The 19,234-nt window shown below is 40.2% G+C and overlaps 1 protein-coding gene across 1 annotated transcript; it reads left to right on the top strand.

Annotated features, from left to right (window-relative positions):
- Positions 1-1,244: 1,244 nt before the first annotated feature.
- Positions 1,245-18,970, top strand: LOC122672641 (phytochrome A-like). Its single transcript, XM_043870103.1, has 4 exons — positions 1,245-4,250; positions 4,571-5,387; positions 14,356-14,646; positions 18,596-18,970. Exons 1-4 carry the CDS (start codon positions 2,180-2,182, stop codon positions 18,834-18,836), a joined length of 3,420 nt encoding a protein of 1,139 aa, XP_043726038.1. The 5' UTR covers positions 1,245-2,179; the 3' UTR covers positions 18,837-18,970.
- Positions 18,971-19,234: the final 264 nt, after the last annotated feature.

The raw sequence follows: 19,234 nt of genomic DNA, 5'->3' as shown, positions 1-19,234 counted from the left end.
GTGTGACCGGCCCAGTTCTTCTTCATCTGTTAAAACTTTCCAGTTGATGACTGAGTCTTTTTGGAAGCGCATTTGGCATGCTAATACTCTTCCTAAAATTAAGCTATTTTTATCCAAGTGTTGTGCGGATGGGATTGCAACTGGTGCTGATATTTTTTCTAGAAATATTCCTATTAATCCTTCCTGTCTACGATGTGGAGCAGATTTGGAATCAGTGAGCCATATTTTCCTCAATTACCTTTTTTCAAAAGCTGTTTGGTTCAGGTTGTCTCTATCTCAAAAATTAATTTCCCAATGGAGGCTGCTATGAGTGATTGGTTTAAAGCCTGAGATCCTTTATTTTCTACAGATAAGAAGTTGGCACAGTATCTTTTTTCTCAAGCTTCAGTTTTATTTTGGTACATCAGGAGAGCGAGGAATGATCTCATTTTTTAAAATCGCTCTTGGTCACCAACGGATGTTATTCGAATGGCAGACAAGGCGTTCCATGAAATTTCAGCTTGTCAATAATCCTCCCTCTGGATCCCATACTGATCAATGTAATACTTCACCTGGCACCTCGGTGTCCCGTCAAGCTATTAATTGGATACCGCCATCACTATCACTGGTCAAATTGAATGTTGATGCAACTTGGACGAAAGGAACTAAGATTGGTGGCATTGGCAATATTATAAGGGATCATCGTGGTATTCCTCTATTGGCTTATTCGATGGGTGTTCATTGTGATTCAACTTTCATTGCCGAGGCTATTGTAATTCGCTCCAGCCTTCTTCTCACTGCTAAAGGAAGATTCAAGAAGGTTTTGGTGGAATCAGACTGCTATTCTTTAATCAAGCAATTATCTTCTTTTGATCCGGAGGATACCATTGCCAGTATTCATCATGATATTGCTCAACTTCGGAAATCTTTTGATGACTGCTCTTTTTCTTTTGTTCCAAAGACTGCCAATACTGTAGTTGATGCCTTGGCCAGGTCCACCCTTTCAGTTGAGTCTCCAATTGTTTGGCCTCTTACCTTTCCTTGGCTTCTTCACCTTTGTCGGCGTGAAGCGAATGCGTGTACTGATTCTTTAGTTCAATAAATTTACTTCTTACCCAAAAATAAAAAAAAAACATAAAAAAAAGACTCTGCTATTATCTTCTTGGGTTGGTGACCGTTTTGAATCCTTCGAACTCTTGCCTCGCACAATGCTATTTCACAGTTCTACGGAGCTGTCTCAGAAGGAAGCATCCAAGACATTATATATAGTTTTATAACCTGTTATTGGTGGTCCCATGCTTCTCCTTCATGGACACGACGAACCAGGGATTCAGATCGAGATATTGGAATTTGTATGATGGGTCTCTTCTTTGTTTTCGGGAGTCGCAGCGCGGTTTGAATTAGCTTCCCTCTCCAAAGCTGCTGAAGCTGTTATAGTTTCACGAAGCAAGCGAAATTGATCATCTATGCGAAGTGGGTTTCTGTTCTGGTTGGGTCTGGAAGTCTTAAGATTAGACCTCTGCTTCTTTGCTGTTCTGGGTGAAAAGGATGTTATTTCATCATTATATGATTTATGATACCCTTAAGTAGTGGGTTCTCTAGTTCCCGTTATATCTTTCATGGAGTAATGAATTGAATTGTAAGCTTTCAGCTCTTCTCTGTGCTATCTTTGATCAACCTTCTTCTTCCTTTTTTGTTTCCTGGTTTATTCTGCTTGTCTTTCGCCCTTTTTTTTTTTCTTTTCCGGTTCGTTTTGCTCGTCTTCCTCTTCTTTCCTTTACGTTTCACTAGAGGAACCAGTGCCTTTGCTGTTGATAGATAACGTTGATTTGAAGGGCACCTTCTGGGGATTCGGTGAAATATCTTGTTGTTGAACTGTGATCCCGCCTTTCTTCGTTTTCTATCTTTCTTAAGAGCCTTATTGTGATTCTGACCAGTATTAAATATTTTGGATCGATCAGAAGCTCTAGGAGTTTACCTTTTAAGCTGTTTTAGGTGCTAAATGTGGTATTTTCGTGATAGACTACCTGATCTGGAAGATAGTTGAAGCTTACTGAGTTCAGTTCAGTTGATGTGCAAGTACAACTGAGGAACTAAACGAGGTTTCTGCCCCTTCTTACGAAAGATATCTTCTCCTTGAAAAAGGATTTGGGATATATAGATTCATTTTAGCTTTTCATTATTTAGATTTAGTGTGACAATGTCTTCTTCCAGACCCGACCAGTCCACCAGTAGTTCTAGCAGATCTAGACACAGTGCTAGGATTATTGCTCAGACCACTGTCGATGCAAAGCTTCATGCAGACTTTGAGGAATTGGGTAGTTCATTTGACTACTCAACTTCTGTGCGCATAACCAACAAGGTATCGGGTGATCAGCAACCCAGCAGGTCTGATAGAGTAACCACAGCTTACCTCCATCACATACAGAAAGGCAAGCTGATCCAACCTTTTGGTTGCTTGTTAGCCCTAGATGAGAAGACTCTTAAGGTTATTGCATATAGCGAGAATGCCTCAGAGATGCTAACCATGGTTAGCCATGCTGTCCCCAGCATGGGAGACTACCCAGTGCTTGGAATTGGCACGGATGTGAGGTCCATTTTTACTTCCCCTAGTGCATCTGCATTGCACAAGGCCCTTGGGTTTGGGGAGGTTTCTTTGTTGAATCCTGTCTTAGTGCATTGTAAAACTTCTGGGAAGCCCTTGTATGCAATTGTCCACAGAGTTACAGGTAGTTTCATCATTGACTTTGAGCCTGTGAAGCCATATGAAGTACCTATGACAGCTGCTGGGGCCCTCCAATCGTACAAACTAGCTGCCAAGGCGATTGCACGCTTACAGTCATTGCCCAGTGGGTGCATGGATAGGTTGTGTGATACGGTGGTCCAGGAGGTCTATGAACTTACAGGTTATGACAGGGTCATGGCCTACAAATTTCATGAGGATGATCATGGTGAAGTTGTGTCTGAGATCACCAAACCAGGCCTTGAACCATATTTGGGTCTACATTACCCAGCCACAGATATCCCTCAGGCAGCAAGGTTCCTCTTCATGAAGTGCAAGGTTCGTATGATCTGCGATTGTCGTGCGAAGCATGTAAAGGTGCTGCAAGATGAGAAGCTTTCATTTGGTTTGACATTGTGTGGGTCAACGCTGAGGGCCCCACACAGCTGCCACTTACAGTATATGGAGAACATGAGTTCCATTGCTTCTTTTGTTATGGCTGTGGTTATTAATGAAGGAAATGAAGAAAGTGATGAGAGCTCTGCTGCTGGTTCCTTGCAGCCACTGAAGAGGAAGAGGCTCTGGGGACTTGTGGTCTGCCATAACACTACTCCGAGGTTTATTCCATTCCCTCTACGCTATGCCTGTGAGTTTCTAATCCAGGTATTTGCCATCCATGTCAATAAGGAGATAGAATTAGAAAATCAGATTCTTGAGAAGAACATTCTACGTACACAAACACTGTTATGTGACATGCTGATGCGGGATGCACCTCTAGGAATTGTTTCACAGAGTCCTAATATAATGGATCTGGTAAAGTGCGATGGGGCTGCACTTTTGTACAAAAATAAGGTCTGGTTCCTGGGATTGACTCCAACTGAATCCCAGATACATGAGATATCCACATGGCTCTCTAACTCTCACATGGATTCCACGGGGTTGAGTACAGATAGCCTGTATGACGCAGGGTTTTCAGGGTCTCTTTCTCTTGCAGATGTAGTATGTGGGATGGCAGCAGTTAGGATAAATTCTAAAGATATGCTTTTCTGGTTCCGGTCCCCCACTGCTGCTGAGGTTCAATGGGGAGGAGCAAAGCATGATCCAAATGATAAGGATGATTCAAGAAGGATGCACCCACGATCGTCATTCAAGGCTTTCCTTGAAGTTGTTAAGACAAGGAGTTTACCTTGGAAGGATTATGAGATGGATGCCATTCATTCTCTGCAGCTTATTCTCAGGAATGCTTTCAATGAGAATGAATCCACCGCAGATACGAACACTAGCATGATCTACTCACGGCTTAACAATCTTAAGATTGAAGGGATGGAGGAGCTGGAAGCAGTGACAAATGAGATGGTGCGTTTGATTGAGACAGCCACAGTACCAATATTGGCAGTCGGGTTTGATGGGCTCATTAACGGGTGGAATATCAAAATTGCTGAGCTAACTGGGCTGCCTGTTGATCAGGCAATCGGGAAACATTTGCTCACTTTAGTTGAAGATTCTTCAATTAATATAGTCAAGAGGATGCTGCATTTGGCACTTCAGGGTATGTCCTAAGTTACTTGCTTAATTATAGGTTCATTTTTCAAACCCCATTTGTTTTGTTTTGCATGATTTCATCTTCATTATTTAATGGCCATATACCCTGTGAATAACATGGATGCAAAAAAAATTAAGTATAGAATTTCATGCTACTTAATTGTTTATTTAAGAACTCCGGAGGGAGGTGGGTGGGTGGTTGCTTGCAGACTCTGTTTCCCTGGTTAATTTTACTATTCTAAGAGTAAAGAAATCAGTTACACTTCTGCCATTGTTTCTGTTAAATTGATGCGATTTCCTGTTTCTAAGTTAATTGTTTCTGGTCAGGGAAAGAGGAGCAAAACATCCAATTTGAGATGAAAACTCATGGTTCTAGGGCCGACAGTGGTCCTGTCAGCTTGGTTGTGAATGCTTGTGCAAGCAGGGACCTTCAAGAAAATGTTGTGGGTGTGTGTTTTGTGGCTCAAGATATGACTGGTCAGAAGGCAGTCATGGACAAGTTTACTCGGATTGAAGGAGATTACAAAGCGATTGTACAGAACCCAAACCCACTGATTCCTCCAATATTTGGAATGGATGAATTTGGCTGGTGCTCAGAGTGGAACCCAGCAATGATCAGCTTGTCTGGATGGGATCGCGGAGAAGTGATTGATAAGATGCTGCTGGGTGAGGTTTTTGGGACTCACAAGGCATGTTGTCGACTCAAAAATCCCGAAGCTTTTGTAAATCTTGGGATTGTATTCAATAATGCAATAATGGGTCTGGAAACTGAGAAGATTTCATTCAGTTTCTTTGGGCGGAATGGGAGATATGTGGATTGCCTGCTCTCTGTGAGCAAGAAATTGGATGGAGAGGGTAGGGTAACCGGGGTCTTTTGCTTCTTGCAGCTTGCTAGTCAAGAGTTACAACAGGCGTTACATGTGCAGCGATTATCAGAACAAACTGCTTTGAAGAAACTAAAGGAATTGACATATATAAAGCAGCAGATCGGGAATCCTCTCTCTGGGATCCTATTTTCTCAGAAGATGATGGAGGGTTCCAATTTGGGTGAAGAACAAAAACAGCTTTTGCGTACCAGTGTACGATGTCAACACCAACTGAATAAGGTTCTTGATGACAATGATCTTGGAAGCATCATGGATGGGTATGATTTATTCATTTAGTTTTTTGTTTCCATCAAATTATTGAATAATATACAACCAGTAAAAGTAATAAGAATTAATATATCTTGTTATCCTGTTTGCCTGTGAAAGCTATTCATAGACTGTCATTTCAATTATGGTAAGCAAATGTGAAACTGAGAAAAGGGACTGGAGTGTTTAAAACAAGTCTATTGAAAAAAGAAAATGTTCTCACAAGAAAGCCAAGAAAAGGAAAAAAGGGTAGGTCAAGAAACAACAACTAAAAGTACACTCAATAATTAAACTCCAAGATATCTAAGTTTTGGGCTGTGACCAATTGAACCAAAATTCTAACACCTTGCCTCCCAAAGTAGTAATTATACTGATGCTGATCAACATTATAATGATAAAGATAACACAACGTGCAATGATTATTGGCAAGTTTTTTGGTAGAAAATTTTAATATTTTTTAATTATGTTTTAGACTTATTTAGACTTTTCTGGATAAGAAATTTGTTTTTTGCTTGTCTAGCTTTCTGAACAAAGTTGTTGAACCTTCCAACCCCATCCCTCAAAAGGCGTTTCAAATTCTGCTCTGCTAACAGTTTCCAATGTAAGTAAAGGATGGGATTCCTCAACAATGAACTTTACCATGAATCACTTTGATTCACTAATGCTGATGCTAAACAACTCTTCTGTTCTTCCTATAATTTCTTTTCCTTTGGGGTGGTCAATTTTGTGCAGTTTCTAGGACTGATGGAATTGATTAAGTTTTGAAGCTACACACCATCCAAGAGATGAATGACTGTTGGGGATGAACTCATGCTATTTGATATTTTAATGGCTAATGGAAGAGTTCACTACTGACTATATGGCCTTTCTCTTATCGAAACTTCCATTGGCTCCCTCTCTAGAAGCCATGTGTGTCTCTGGAACAATCTCGGAGAGAAATCAGTTTCTCTATCAAGTCTTAGATAGGGCTGCCAACAGGTCAGACTCAGGATGGATCCTAGCAGATCCAAATACAAAATCCAACTATTGATCCATTGGATCTAGACAACCTGATCAGGGATTCAAATCGATTAGTAATCAGATAATTAGAGAAGTAACTGGATAAGAAACAGTTGCTGAAACAAAAGCAGAAGTTGAGGTGAGGTAGCCCTTGCCCCAACGAATTGCACATAGAGATACTGATCTGGATGTGGATTGGATATCCGGTAATCTTAATAAACCTATCAAATTATTTTCTGATATAAATTATACCCTAAGATACCATCTTTGATGGGGTTTAAATCCACCTAACACTAGGTCAGACAATCTTTTACTAGCCAGAATCGTAGACAGAGGAAATAGACCAGATTTGAAGAAAATCCAATAAAACAGAATCAAGTACATAGATTAATAAAATTTTGAAAAAATACTAATCAGATATAGGAGAATAGCATATTAAAAAACCAGACCAATCTGAAGGTCAGATTTTAAGATCTGACACAGTTCCTGTTCGGCAAGTAATCTCAAAATAGAAATAACAGCAGCAATATTGGAGAAATTAAACAACCGCAGATCAGATAATCTGAAGTGGCCCAAAGTCTAGTTAGGGATGTAAACGGATCGGATTCGGATCGGATACGGATTGGATGTGATCGGAGCCGGATATTCCCTGGTCGAATACGGATACCTCTAAACGGATTCGGATGCGGATCGGATTTGGATTTTCGACCATCCATTTACATCTCTGCCTTGTGTAACCCGGACCTTCCTCCCCCTAGCGGATACAATTCACTCTCAATCCATATCTCTTAGATCATGATTCTCTTTTCATCATATTCTAGAACTTATTTAATCTCCAAAAACCCTTGAAATCATTATTTACTTAATTTTTTATTATTAAGTATTCGGATTTTTTTTTGGACGGATTTTAATCGGAGTATTCGGATTATTTTCCGGATATCTCTAAACGAATGCGGATGCGAATTCGGATTCGGATTTCGGTTATCCATTTACATCCCTAAGTCTAGTCCATGCCTATTGTGGGATGAGAGAACAGAACTCCAAAATCTCAGATTAATCCAAGGGTTGGATTCTGAGATCAGGTAGTCCCCCACTGCAACAGGAAATTCCAAAATAGAAGAACAGCAGAAATGACCTCAGAAATTATATATTGGCAAAGCAATGAGTCTAGTGATAAGAAACAACAACTGAAGATCAACTGAGATCATAAGGCTTGCTGAAAATCAAATCAATAGTTGAATATAACACAAAATACTTACTTGAAGCTGATTAAAGCAATAAAGAAGAAGGTATATAAGAGAAATATGAACTATGGATTCACCACCATAGAACTAGGTTACAGTCACCACTAACCAACTGTTGCATCACCACAACACCATCACTGCATCACCACAGGATTTTATGAAGCAAAACCCATAATGAAGTCAACATGGGTTCCTGTCCAGCAGCTTCTTTATTTATAAAAACATCATAACATCATAATGGTATTCCTAATAGCAATCGACAACAATAAAGAAATCAAAGTCGACAAAGGATAGGCCCTCTAGGTCGATATACCTAGTGAAGTGTCTCATCAGTCCAAAACACTACTAGATAATGTAGAGTTGCAACTAATTAAAATTTAAAACAATGGTGTCCACTAATTAAAACACTTAAGTAGATAGGATAGTGTTCTAATTGTTAAGAATGGTTGTATTGTATCAGGGGTATTTGTGTAAATATCCCCTTGTATTATTTTCTTATTTTTTGTCATTTGTATAAGGCCAAGGGCTTAGGTGTAATTTACTATTCTTTTCAATATAAGCATGTTAGTCTCTAGGTTAGAGACATAACACTTGAACACCAAAACCGTGGCTGCTCTCTTCTCTTTCTTCTCTTCTCCTTCTTCAACCTAAAATCTATCATGGTATCAGAGATGTTTGCTCCTGGAGTTTGAAGGTGATTGAAGATTGTTTGGAAGGTGAAGAACAGTCTCTGTGAAGGAAAATAGCCTACCCTCTCAGACCTGTTTCTCTCATGTCTGCAGTCCAAATACTGAGCAACCAAGTGCTCTAGTTTCGTGTGGAGGTCTTGTTTCTTCTCATTGGGTCCTCCCACATCTCTTGGAAGCACCCAAGGAGTAGAAGGGAATCTCGGCCAGCTGCAGTGTTTTTTGGCCCTTGTTGCTTCAATAGGTGCTTGTGTGACCAGTTTCTTTGGTCTATTTGAATCGTTTTTTGGTAAGGAACAATACTCATCCTTACTCCGTGGTTGTTTGATCAGTTTTTAGGGATTTAAAGGCCTATTTTCAGGCTATTTATCTCTGTTTTTCCTGGTTTTCTATTGCTGTATTTGTGGGACTGTTGTTGTGGTTGAGATATTTGTTATTTGGGCCTATCAAGTGTTTGATTAAAGGTCAAAATGGGTGACAACGATGCTGCAACACCCCTGCCTCTTGTAGACACAGCCCAAACAGCCCCATTTCTTCCTTCCTCCTTTGAGAGTCCCAATATCCAACTCCCTATTGCCAAACTTGAGAACCACAACTATTTGGATTGGTCCCGGTCTATGAAATTGATTCTCCGGTGTAGGGGAAAGATGGGTTACATCAATGGTAGTATACAGGCCCCTCTTCCGATTGAGCAAGGGCATCCCAAGTGGGACTCTGAGAATTCCCTGGTGATGGCCTGGCTTCTTTTCTCCATGAAGCCTGAGATTGGAAGAAGATTTATGGGCAAGGAGACTGCCAAGGACATTTGGGATAGTGTGGCCCGTATTTTTGATCGGGTTGGGGACTCTACTAAGGTGTACCAACTTCTCCAACAGATTGTCAGCTTGCGCCAGGGTGAGAGAAGTATCTTTGAATACTATGGCCTTGTTGTGGGCCTGTGGGAAGAGTATGACCATTATAGAGATCTCCAGTTATGCCCTACTGATGAGGTCAAGGTGCATCGGTTGTTTGAGAGAGAGAGGGTCTTATTTCTTCTTGGAGGTCTTAATGCTGATTTTGAGCCTCTTAGGGTGCAAATCCTTGGCCGCCCAAGTCTTCCCTCACTGGAGGAGGTGTGTGGATATCTACAGAGTGAGGAGACCCGTAGGGGTGCTATGGGGACTGCCCCCACTGTTGAGCACTCTGCCCTTGTTTCTTCCATCCCTCAGGACTCCACCAAGGGGGCCGATAAAGGGGTTGCTAAGGGAGCTGTGAAGGGTCGATTCCTATGTGACCATTGTGGCAAGAATGGGCATACTGAGGATTTTTGTTGGGATCTCCATGGGAAGCCCCCTGCTGGTTCATCTGGAGGGCGAGGACAGCGGAAGAAAGGGCCTAAGGCTCATGTTGGAGTTGTTGAATCTGATGAATCCTCTCTTTCCAAGGAGGACATTGCTGCATTTCGCCGGATTGTGGCTCATTTGGATGGTTCCTTTGCCACTTCCTCAGGTTCCTCTGCCACCGGTTCTTCCACTGCACTGCAGGCTTCCTCCTCCGGCCTCACCTCTTGGGTCATTGACTCAAGTGCCACAGATCATATGACTGGTAGGTCACAGCTATATAATTCCTATTCTATTTGTTCTGGGAAAGATAAGGTAAAAACTGCTGATGGTACCTTCTCTTCTATTTTTGGTAAGGGAGATATCCAGGTTGCACCTTTTTTACCCTTGAAGTCTGTTTTTTCATGTTCCCAACTTTGCCACTAACCTTCTTTCTGTTAGTCAATTGACTAGATCTTTGAACTGCTTTGTCACCTTCTTTCCTACCCATTGTCTTTTTCAGGATTTGGTGACGAAGAGGGTGATTGGCAGTGGTCGTGAAGCTAATGGCTTATATGTTTTGGAGACTGGTACTTCCCCTGTTCTGCAAGCTCAGTCCTATGTTTGTGGGCAAGACGGTGGACGTACTCAGGAGGATATTCTGCTATGGCACCGTCGCTTGGGGTACCCCTCCTTTTCTGTTATGAGGAAACAGTTGCCACATTTGTTTACTTCTTTTCCTATCTCGCATGTTTTTCATTGTGAACCTTGTCTATTTGCCAAAAGTTGTAAAACTATTTATGCATCTAATGGCAATAGATCTACTTCACCTTTTCATCTTATCCATACTGATGTTTTGGGGCCCTCCCCTGTTACTTCTTTGCGTGGCTTCCGCTACTTTGTTTCTTTTATTGATGACTTTTCTCGGGTCACTTGGGTTTTTCTTTTGAAACATAAGAGTGATGTCCATGTTGCATTTACAAACTTTTATGAGTTAGTGTATACCCAATTTCAAACTCGGATCCAAATTGTCCGCTCAGACAAAGGTGGGGAGTATATGTATAGTGGTTTAGAAACCTTTTTTTCTGACCATGGCATTATTCATCAGGTGGCTTGTGTTGATACCCCTCAACAAAATGGGGTGGCTGAAAGAAAAAATCGCCGTCTCCTTGAAGTGGCTAGATCACTTTGGTTTACCATGCATGTTCCAAAAACTTTTTGGTCTGATGCTTTACTCACTACTGTCTTTTTTATTAATCACATGCCTTCTAGTGTCTTGAACTTCCAGGTTCCTCTTGATCTCTTGCCTTCAAGGTCCTCTTCTTTTTCTCTCCCTCCAAGGGTGTTTGGGTGTATTTGCTATGTCCATGTTAGCAAATCTGCCCGCACTAAATTGGATCCTAAGGCCCTGAAGTGCATCTTTCTTGGGAATTCCTCCACCTCAAAGGGGTATAAATGTTATCATCCTCCTACCCGTTGGTGGCTCCTCTCCAAGGATGTTCATTTCTTTGAAAACATCTCGTATTTTCAATCCCCTCTTCAGGGGGAGTGTGGTGGTGGTGTTGAAGGTGAAGAGGTTCCCGAGTTTGTGTCATTTCCTTTCTCCTCTCTTGTTCCTATTTCTCCTTTCCAACTTGACAAAGGGAAGAAAAATTCTGTGGATATTGTTGTTGAGGGGGAGCTTCCTAGTGCACAGGAAAACAGAGAACAGGGGGAGTTATTGGTGTATACGAAGGATAGGAGAAATCCTGCTTCATGGCTTCCTATAAAGAAGACCTGCCAAAATCCTTCTTCGTCTCCTCATCCTGAGCCTTCATCAGTTGAGACAGGTATACCTTCCTCTAATTCTCCATTCTCAGACTTAGATCTTCCTATTGCTCACCGAAAGGGAACTCGGGCATGCACTAATCCTATTGCCAAGTTTGTTTCCTATGATTCTATCTCCCTCACAGGTAAAGCCTTTACTGTGGCTATCTCATCCATCTCTATTCCCAAGAATGTAACAGAGGCTATGACAGATCCAAAATGGAGAGAAGCAATGAACACAGAGATGTTGGCTCTTGAGAAGAATCACACTTGGGATCTTGTTGAACTCCCTAAAGGGAGAATCCCGGTTGGGTGTAGATGGGTATTCACAGTCAAGTTCAAGTTTGATGGTACTGTGGAAAGGTATAAGGCAAGACTTGTCGCCAAGGGGTATACACAGGTGTATGGCATTGACTATCAGGAAACCTTTGCTCCAGTGGCCAAGCATAACTCCATCCGTGTACTTCTCTCAATGGCTGCAAATCTCGATTGGCCATTGTACCAACTTGATGTGAAGAATGCATTCTTACATGGTGACCTAGAAGAAGAAGTATATATGTACTCTCCTCCTGGGTTCAAACATCCTGGTGATAATGGGAAAGTATGTCAACTTAGGAAGGCTCTCTATGGACTCAAACAGTCTCCTAAGGCTTGGTTTGAGAGGTTCAGACAAGCCCTCCTACAGAATGGCTACACTCAAAGTCAAGCTGACCACACATTGTTTATACAGAGGAAGGGCAGCACTATTACAGCTCTCATTGTTTATGTTGATGACATTGTGGTCACGGGAAACAGTAAAGCTGAAATCTCAAAGCTTAAGCTTTATTTGGCTCGGCAGTTTGAGATCAAAGATCTTGGTCTATTGAAGTATTTTCTGGGGATTGAAGTTTCAAGATCTAAGCAAGGGATCAATGTTTGCCAAAGGAAGTTTGTTCTTGATCTACTTAAGGAGACAGGCTACTTAGGATGCAAACCAATCTTCTCCCCTATTGAGCAAAACCACAAACTAGGGGAAGATTGTGGTGAACCTTTGGTGGATGCTGAAAAGTATCAGAGGCTAGTAGGTAAACTTATCTATCTTTCACTCACCCGACCTGACCTCACCTATGCTGTTGGAGTAGTGAGTCAGTTTATGCATGCACCCAAGATGGGACATCTTGATGCAGTTTATAGGATTCTCAGGTATTTGAAGTCATGCCCTGGAAAAGGTCTTCTCTTCTCTAGGAATGGTCACTTGAGAATTGAAGTATATACAGATGCTGATTGGGCTGGGTCTATCTCTGATAGGAGATCCACATCTGGATACTGTACCTTTGTTGGAGGCAATTTGGTCACCTGGAGGAGTAAGAAACAACCAGTGGTAGCCAGGTCAAGTGCTGAAGCAGAGTTTAGAGCCATGGCTCATGGTGTGTGTGAAGTCTTGTGGTTGAAGAAGCTTGTCCAAGAATTAGGGTTTAAGACAACTGAACCTATGAGTCTATATTGCGACAACAAGGCAGCCATCAGTATTGCTCACAACCCAGTTCAACATGACAGGACAAAGCATGTTGAGGTTGACAGACACTTTATTAAGGAGAAAATAGACTCTAAGGCTATTTGTACTCCCTTTGTGAAGACGAATGAACAAGTGGCTGATATCTTCACCAAAGGACTTGGCTCCAATCACTTTAGTTTTATGTTAGACAAGCTGGGTATGTATGACATATACCACCCAGCTTGAGGGGGAGTGTTAAGAATGGTTGTATTGTATCAGGGGTATATGTGTAAATATCCCCTTGTATTATTTTCTTATTTTTTGTCATTTGTATAAGGCCAAGGGCCTAGGTGTAATTTACTATTCTTTTCAATATAAGCATGTTAGTCTCTAGGTTAGAGACATAACACTTGAACACCAAAACCGTGGCTGCTCTCTTCTCTTTCTTCTCTTCTCCTTCTTCAACCTAATATCTATCACTAATAAGTGGGACCCTAGTTCAACTAGGAATAAGGATTTAACTAAATAAAAGCAAACAAATAAAGAACTAAAACAACTATCCCACGATGGAGAAGGCCTGATCTGGTTCACTGCTGTCCCAAATCAGGTGCACCAAGCTCAGAACTGAGTCAACTTTGCTGAGTTACTTAGTTGACTCTCTGAGTTGATTTTTTTTTTCTCCTGTTGTATCTCTTCGAATAACATTGATCATCATCAATCTTTTATAACAAGTTATGTTTTTTTATATTACTAAATAAATATGTTATAAATGGTACCAAAAAAAAAATGTATGAAGTATATGTTCCATATGAGAATAGCATATAGGTAGTATGTATGGTATATTATCTTTATATTTAATATGATGTGATATAACATGATTTAAATATATTTCTATGTATTGTCTACCTAAACGGAATGGATACAACTTGATCCACCAAGTGGATTCTAACTTGTTCAAATCCAATATAAATGGGCCGGGGTTGGATTGGATCTGGGTTAAGATCAATCCATTGGCAACCATAGTCTTAGGGTGTTCTTGTCTGACTGTGGAGTTGATGAAAAGATGTTGCATCCTATACTATAATATCACCGTGTGTTCCAAGTTCTTCATGACTTAATTCATGAAATGACATAGGTGGATAGAGGGATCCAAGTTGGCTACCATTGGGTTTTAATTGGAACCAATGATATTAGAAAGCTGTATTTGAATATAGTAACAAATGTAAATTCAATACTTATTAAATATCAATTAATACATTAGTCACTTACTGCTTTTAGCCATTCTAGTGGACCTTAAGACTAACACTGAAAGCTATATTTCTGCCATAATCTAATACTGTTCTTTTCCCTTTTATCTTTCTCCTCTTTCCTTTTATATTCTTCTTTTCATCTATTTTTTTTTCTATCCTCTCCATTTCTTCAGCATCTTTTATAGATTTCTGGCCATGCATCTGATATATTGATGTTAACAGCTATTTGGATTTAGAAATAGTTGAGTTTACTCTGCAAGAGGTGCTGGCTGCTTCAATTAGTCAAATCATGATTAAGAGCAATGACAAAGGTGTTCGGATCATCAATGATACGGTAGAGGAAATCATGGCCGAAATCCTCTATGGAGACAGTCTGAGGCTTCAACAGATATTTGCTGATTTTTTGTCGATATCTATGAATTTTACACCAACTGGAGGTCAGCTTGCAATTTCTGCCTGTCTGACAAAAGATAAGTTGGGAGAATGTGTTCATATTGCATGTCTGGAGCTCAGGTATTGTCCATTCACCGGTTCATAAATTTATGTTTTGGCATCTTGTAAATAGTTTTGAAATCCTGTTCTCTAGAATTTATTTATATATAATCTCAAGATCTATATACTAGTTTTGTGTGCTACTTCCTCTTTTCCTCGGTTCCTACTGTTATTGTGATGGTTTGATTTGAATCCAAACAACCCTTCTGAATAATGGTTGTTATGGCTAGTTGGTACTTTATAGGATTGTTGTAGCTGAGCTTTGGAAGCTGTATCCTGTTGAACCCCTTGGTTCAAAAGTTAATATAGCATGATATAGTAATATTAAACTAAAGTTGGGGGACCAACCCTACAATGTCTTCCTGTGCTACAATTTGAATATTGCAATAACTCTATATTTAGGGTCGTAGTTTTAAGCTGAAGTCACTGTCATTGAGGTTACTCGGCAATCCAAGGGTGGGCTAGGCAACACTGGCCTAGGTGATGGAGAACTAGGTGAGTGCCTAATGTAGTCCTAGATTCGAATAATCAAACTAGGAACCAAACTAGGATCTTTTCATCAAAGGATAGTTCAGATTAGGGAAAATCTTGATAACAGAAAATCAGATGGTTAGAATGATCCCAAATTCCATATGAGTTTACTAAATAGGGACTGGAACAATTGCTGAAAAGCTGAAATTGATCCAATGATTAGATTAGCTAATATGGGGGAATCCTAGTACAACTAGGAAAAGGACAAAACAGTAATTTAACCAGGAAATTCAGAGATCAGAAATTAGGGTTATGTTCAGTAATCGAATATAAATTTAGTCGATAAGAATCAGCAATAACAGATCAGCTGAATCGGTATATTAAAAGTGACCTCAGAAGAACAATATAACAATAAGGGCAGAATTGGAAATTCACAGCAGGAACAGATCTGCATGTCGAAATTGCACCAAAGTGAAATCGAGTTCATGAATTAGGTTCAAGAACAGGTCAAAACTTAAGATGATTCTAACGGTTAGATTTGGCTGGGCAGAATTCTCACGAAAATCACCTTGCATGGGACCTTCTAGAAGGGAAGAAGAATAGTTGTAGGTTTTAGGGTTCTAATGGATCTATGGATCGATGGGACTTGGTTGTAGGGGATTTAGAAGTAGAAGATTGGGGATGGGGTGACTTTGAACTTCTTGAAGATGCAGGTCTTCAATGGCAGCAGCTTGAAGATAGAAGATAGGTCCTCCCGATCTACAAGATGCAAGGAGTCGATTGAAGATCCACCAATCCCTTATAACAGATCCTCCCGGCCTACAAGACGCAAGAAGTTAACTGGAGATCCACCAGTCTCTTCACCTTGATATGACTCACAAGGCAATACTCAACAGAGCAAGGCAGCAGCAACAATGGCAACAAACATAAGTTATTTTTATTAATCAAATTCGTATTCAATACTTGCCCCCCATTACAACCTTATATAAAAGACTCAAAATTAGACTCTTACGCTAAAAAGGAAAGGCCTAACCCATTCCTTAACTTACTAGGTAACTTAAACTGACTAGGAAACTGAAATAGACTCAAAATAGAGTCCTAATTCAGCCCAACTAAACAACTAACAGAAAGACTAATAAAATCACTTAAATTGAACCACTGGTTCAAACCAACTTTGGATCAGTTTAATTTTAAACATTAAAAACATGAAAATAAATTAAGTATAGGGCTAATCCCGTATGCAACTCATGTACCCCAACTTTAGGCCCATAAAAGTGGTCTATTACATAGAAAACCCATGCGATCAAATGCCCAACATGTATATAACCCAACCCTAGACTTATTCCTAATAAAAGAAGCCCATTTCGGTGATGAATCTGCATCAGTGCCTAGATGGCTGGGTGTATGCCTAGGCTGTCATTTTGGTTGGTGAATTCCCGATCAATAAAAGGTCTTTATATGCTCTTTTGTTGTGTTTTACTTGATGTGATGTATATGTATCACAAGTGTCTTACAATGTCATTTTCTATTTGTCATCATGTGCATAACAACAAAATTAAGCTGGATGCTCTTTCTCAAGTTTTTGCATCCTTTGCAAACACATCTTTATGTGCTTGTGTTCTAACACCAAGTGACATGGGCTTCATGGTTGGGAATTATAAAACTCGAGAACCTGCAGGTTGAATAAAACATTTCACAGCAGCCAATTTCTGGTTCCTGCCAGACTGTTTCTGGTTTAATAAGTGTTGATATATACATTGATGCTGCCCTTCCCTAACAGTTTAAGCTTTTAGGTGAAACGGTAGCGAACATGATATCAGAGCAAGGAGGTCAAGTGTTCGAATCCTGGGAAGTTCATCGGAAGAGTTTTCCCGATATTTCTTCTCCCTAGGTGCCATGCGAAGGAAATGCCGCGTGAGCTCCACGTGCAAGGACCATGGGATCTTGGTCTACACTTGTGGGGGAGTGTTGATGTATACATTGATGCTGTCCTTCCCTAATAGTTTGAGCTTTTAGATTAAATGGTAGCGAACAATATGTTCAATAGAGCATTTTCTGTGAAGTTGTTTTGCATGACTAACTGGAAAATGTTAACTGACACATAGAGGCTTCTATGCTCATGACACTTGATAGCAACCGTGTTACCCGTACACTTTAAAATAGAAGATGTGGAGTCTGCCTCTGACATGGGTACTCAGATTCAGGCATGTGTATGGAACCTATGTGGTTCTGATGGGTGAATCAGTTAGAAGGAGCTTTTTTTTCTTCTAGAGTTTCAGGATAACACATGATTAATTGTTATAAAGTTTATTGGTTCAAGTAATGTCCTGCAGTTCAGGTTGACATTGGGATTGCCTTTGTATATGAGAAACGTGAGAATCCTCTCATTATATTCAAACTAGAGTCAGCCTCAGTTGTCATTTATCTCTTTAAGCATTTGGGTCTTTTAGTTTTGTGTGACATTTAGGCCTTTAGTTGTAACTAGAAGAAGAAAGGATGAAAAGAAGAAAAGAAGAGAAGAAGAGAGATGAGAAGAAGAGCTCACTTAATCGTGAGTTGTTCAATTCAATTCATAGTGAAGAAGATGTACAATATAAACATAGGGTTAGGGGCAAAACAGTAAAAGATTACCCTATATAACTTTGGGGCTAAGAAGGCTCTCAGTATTCACGCTGAGCCACTATTGGCTCACATACTAATATCTAACAATAGTAAAAAACGCATTGACCTAAAATTTTCTTATTTTTTGGCAGACAATACTCTAGGGCCTTCAATGTACTATATATTTTTTTTAATATTTATGAAAAGAAAGGAAGCTGGATTTATTTATGTAGTAGATAACAGTTGGGCCCAACAAGCGGGGATTGGGCTTGACAGGTTATTTATGTAGTAGATAAGGGGAGAAAAACTTTCTATTACATGCATGCGTTTGTTTAAGTGTATGTAGGGCATTCTATCGTGTAGTTAATGGGTGTAGTTATTTAATAGTTAACGTAGTTAAATGGGGAATTGTATGGGTGGTTACCTTAGTAGTGATGTACGTGGTTAACCAGTTATATGTAACTATTTGTAACTATTTGAAAGCCATATAAATAGGCCTAAAGAGCAAGGGAAGGTAGGCTTTGAATGATGAAAGGAATTCTATAATATCTCTTGGAAGGAGGTATGCTTCCTCAATTAAGCCAATACGTCATGGACTCATTGTATTGTCCATAAAGCCAAATTTTATCCATTTCCCTATTTTATCTCATCTCTATATCCCTATATTTTCTCTTTTCCCACCACCCGTGCATGCATCACTTATTTTAAAATGATTTTCTGATCCTTGTTCAAATGGCTTAGATGGTCAAATTGGATAATTGGATACACTCGTGGATGGAATCCTCTCTCAGGGTCTTCTTAACAACCATACGTACAATATCTTGTGTCATTTTGATTGAATGTGTGAGTATCCAATTTCCCACCCGGTGCATTCACTAGCCTTTTTTCCTTGTTTCAGGATAACACATACGGGAGGTGGGATACCGGAAGAATTGTTGGGCCAGATGTTCGAAAGCTATGGGGAGACATCAGAAGATGGAATAAGTCTTCTGGTCAGTAGGAAACTGTTGAGGCTAATGAATGGAGACATTCGGTATTTGAGGGAAGCAGGCAAGTCATCATTCCTGTTATCTGCTGAACTTGCCTCATCCCAGAAGTCCCCAAGCTCAAACAGATCTAAGAGGGGAATAGCTTTGTGAAAGAATCTGCACAGAAAAGGAGGCATGATTGTCTTTTTTGTTGTGTGTGCATGATTGAGTTGATTACCTACAAGCTCTTGCTTCCGTAAAGCAGAGTTTGAAAACGCCACCCCACCCCCTTGCCCCCCACGGAAAAAAACTCGCCACATAAGTTCGTCTAGAAGAAGGCTATCATGGCCAGAGAGTGATGTAATATGGATAGTCTTTTTGTTTTTTTGTTTGTGCTTGATTGAATTGGTTAACAACAAGCCTTGCTTCTGTAAAGTAGAGTTTGAGAAAGACCCCCCCCCCCCCAAAAAAAAAAAGAAGGTTATGGTCAGAAAAATGTAATATGGATGGATCATGCTGCCTCTTTTCCTCGGTTCCTACTGTTATTGTGATGGTTTGATTTGAATCCA

This window comes from Telopea speciosissima, chromosome 8 (genome assembly GCF_018873765.1).
Source record: "Telopea speciosissima isolate NSW1024214 ecotype Mountain lineage chromosome 8, Tspe_v1, whole genome shotgun sequence".
NCBI lineage: Eukaryota > Viridiplantae > Streptophyta > Magnoliopsida > Proteales > Proteaceae > Telopea > Telopea speciosissima.
The sequence above is the reverse complement of the archived record's forward strand: the minus strand, read 5'-3'. Positions and strand labels throughout refer to the sequence as shown.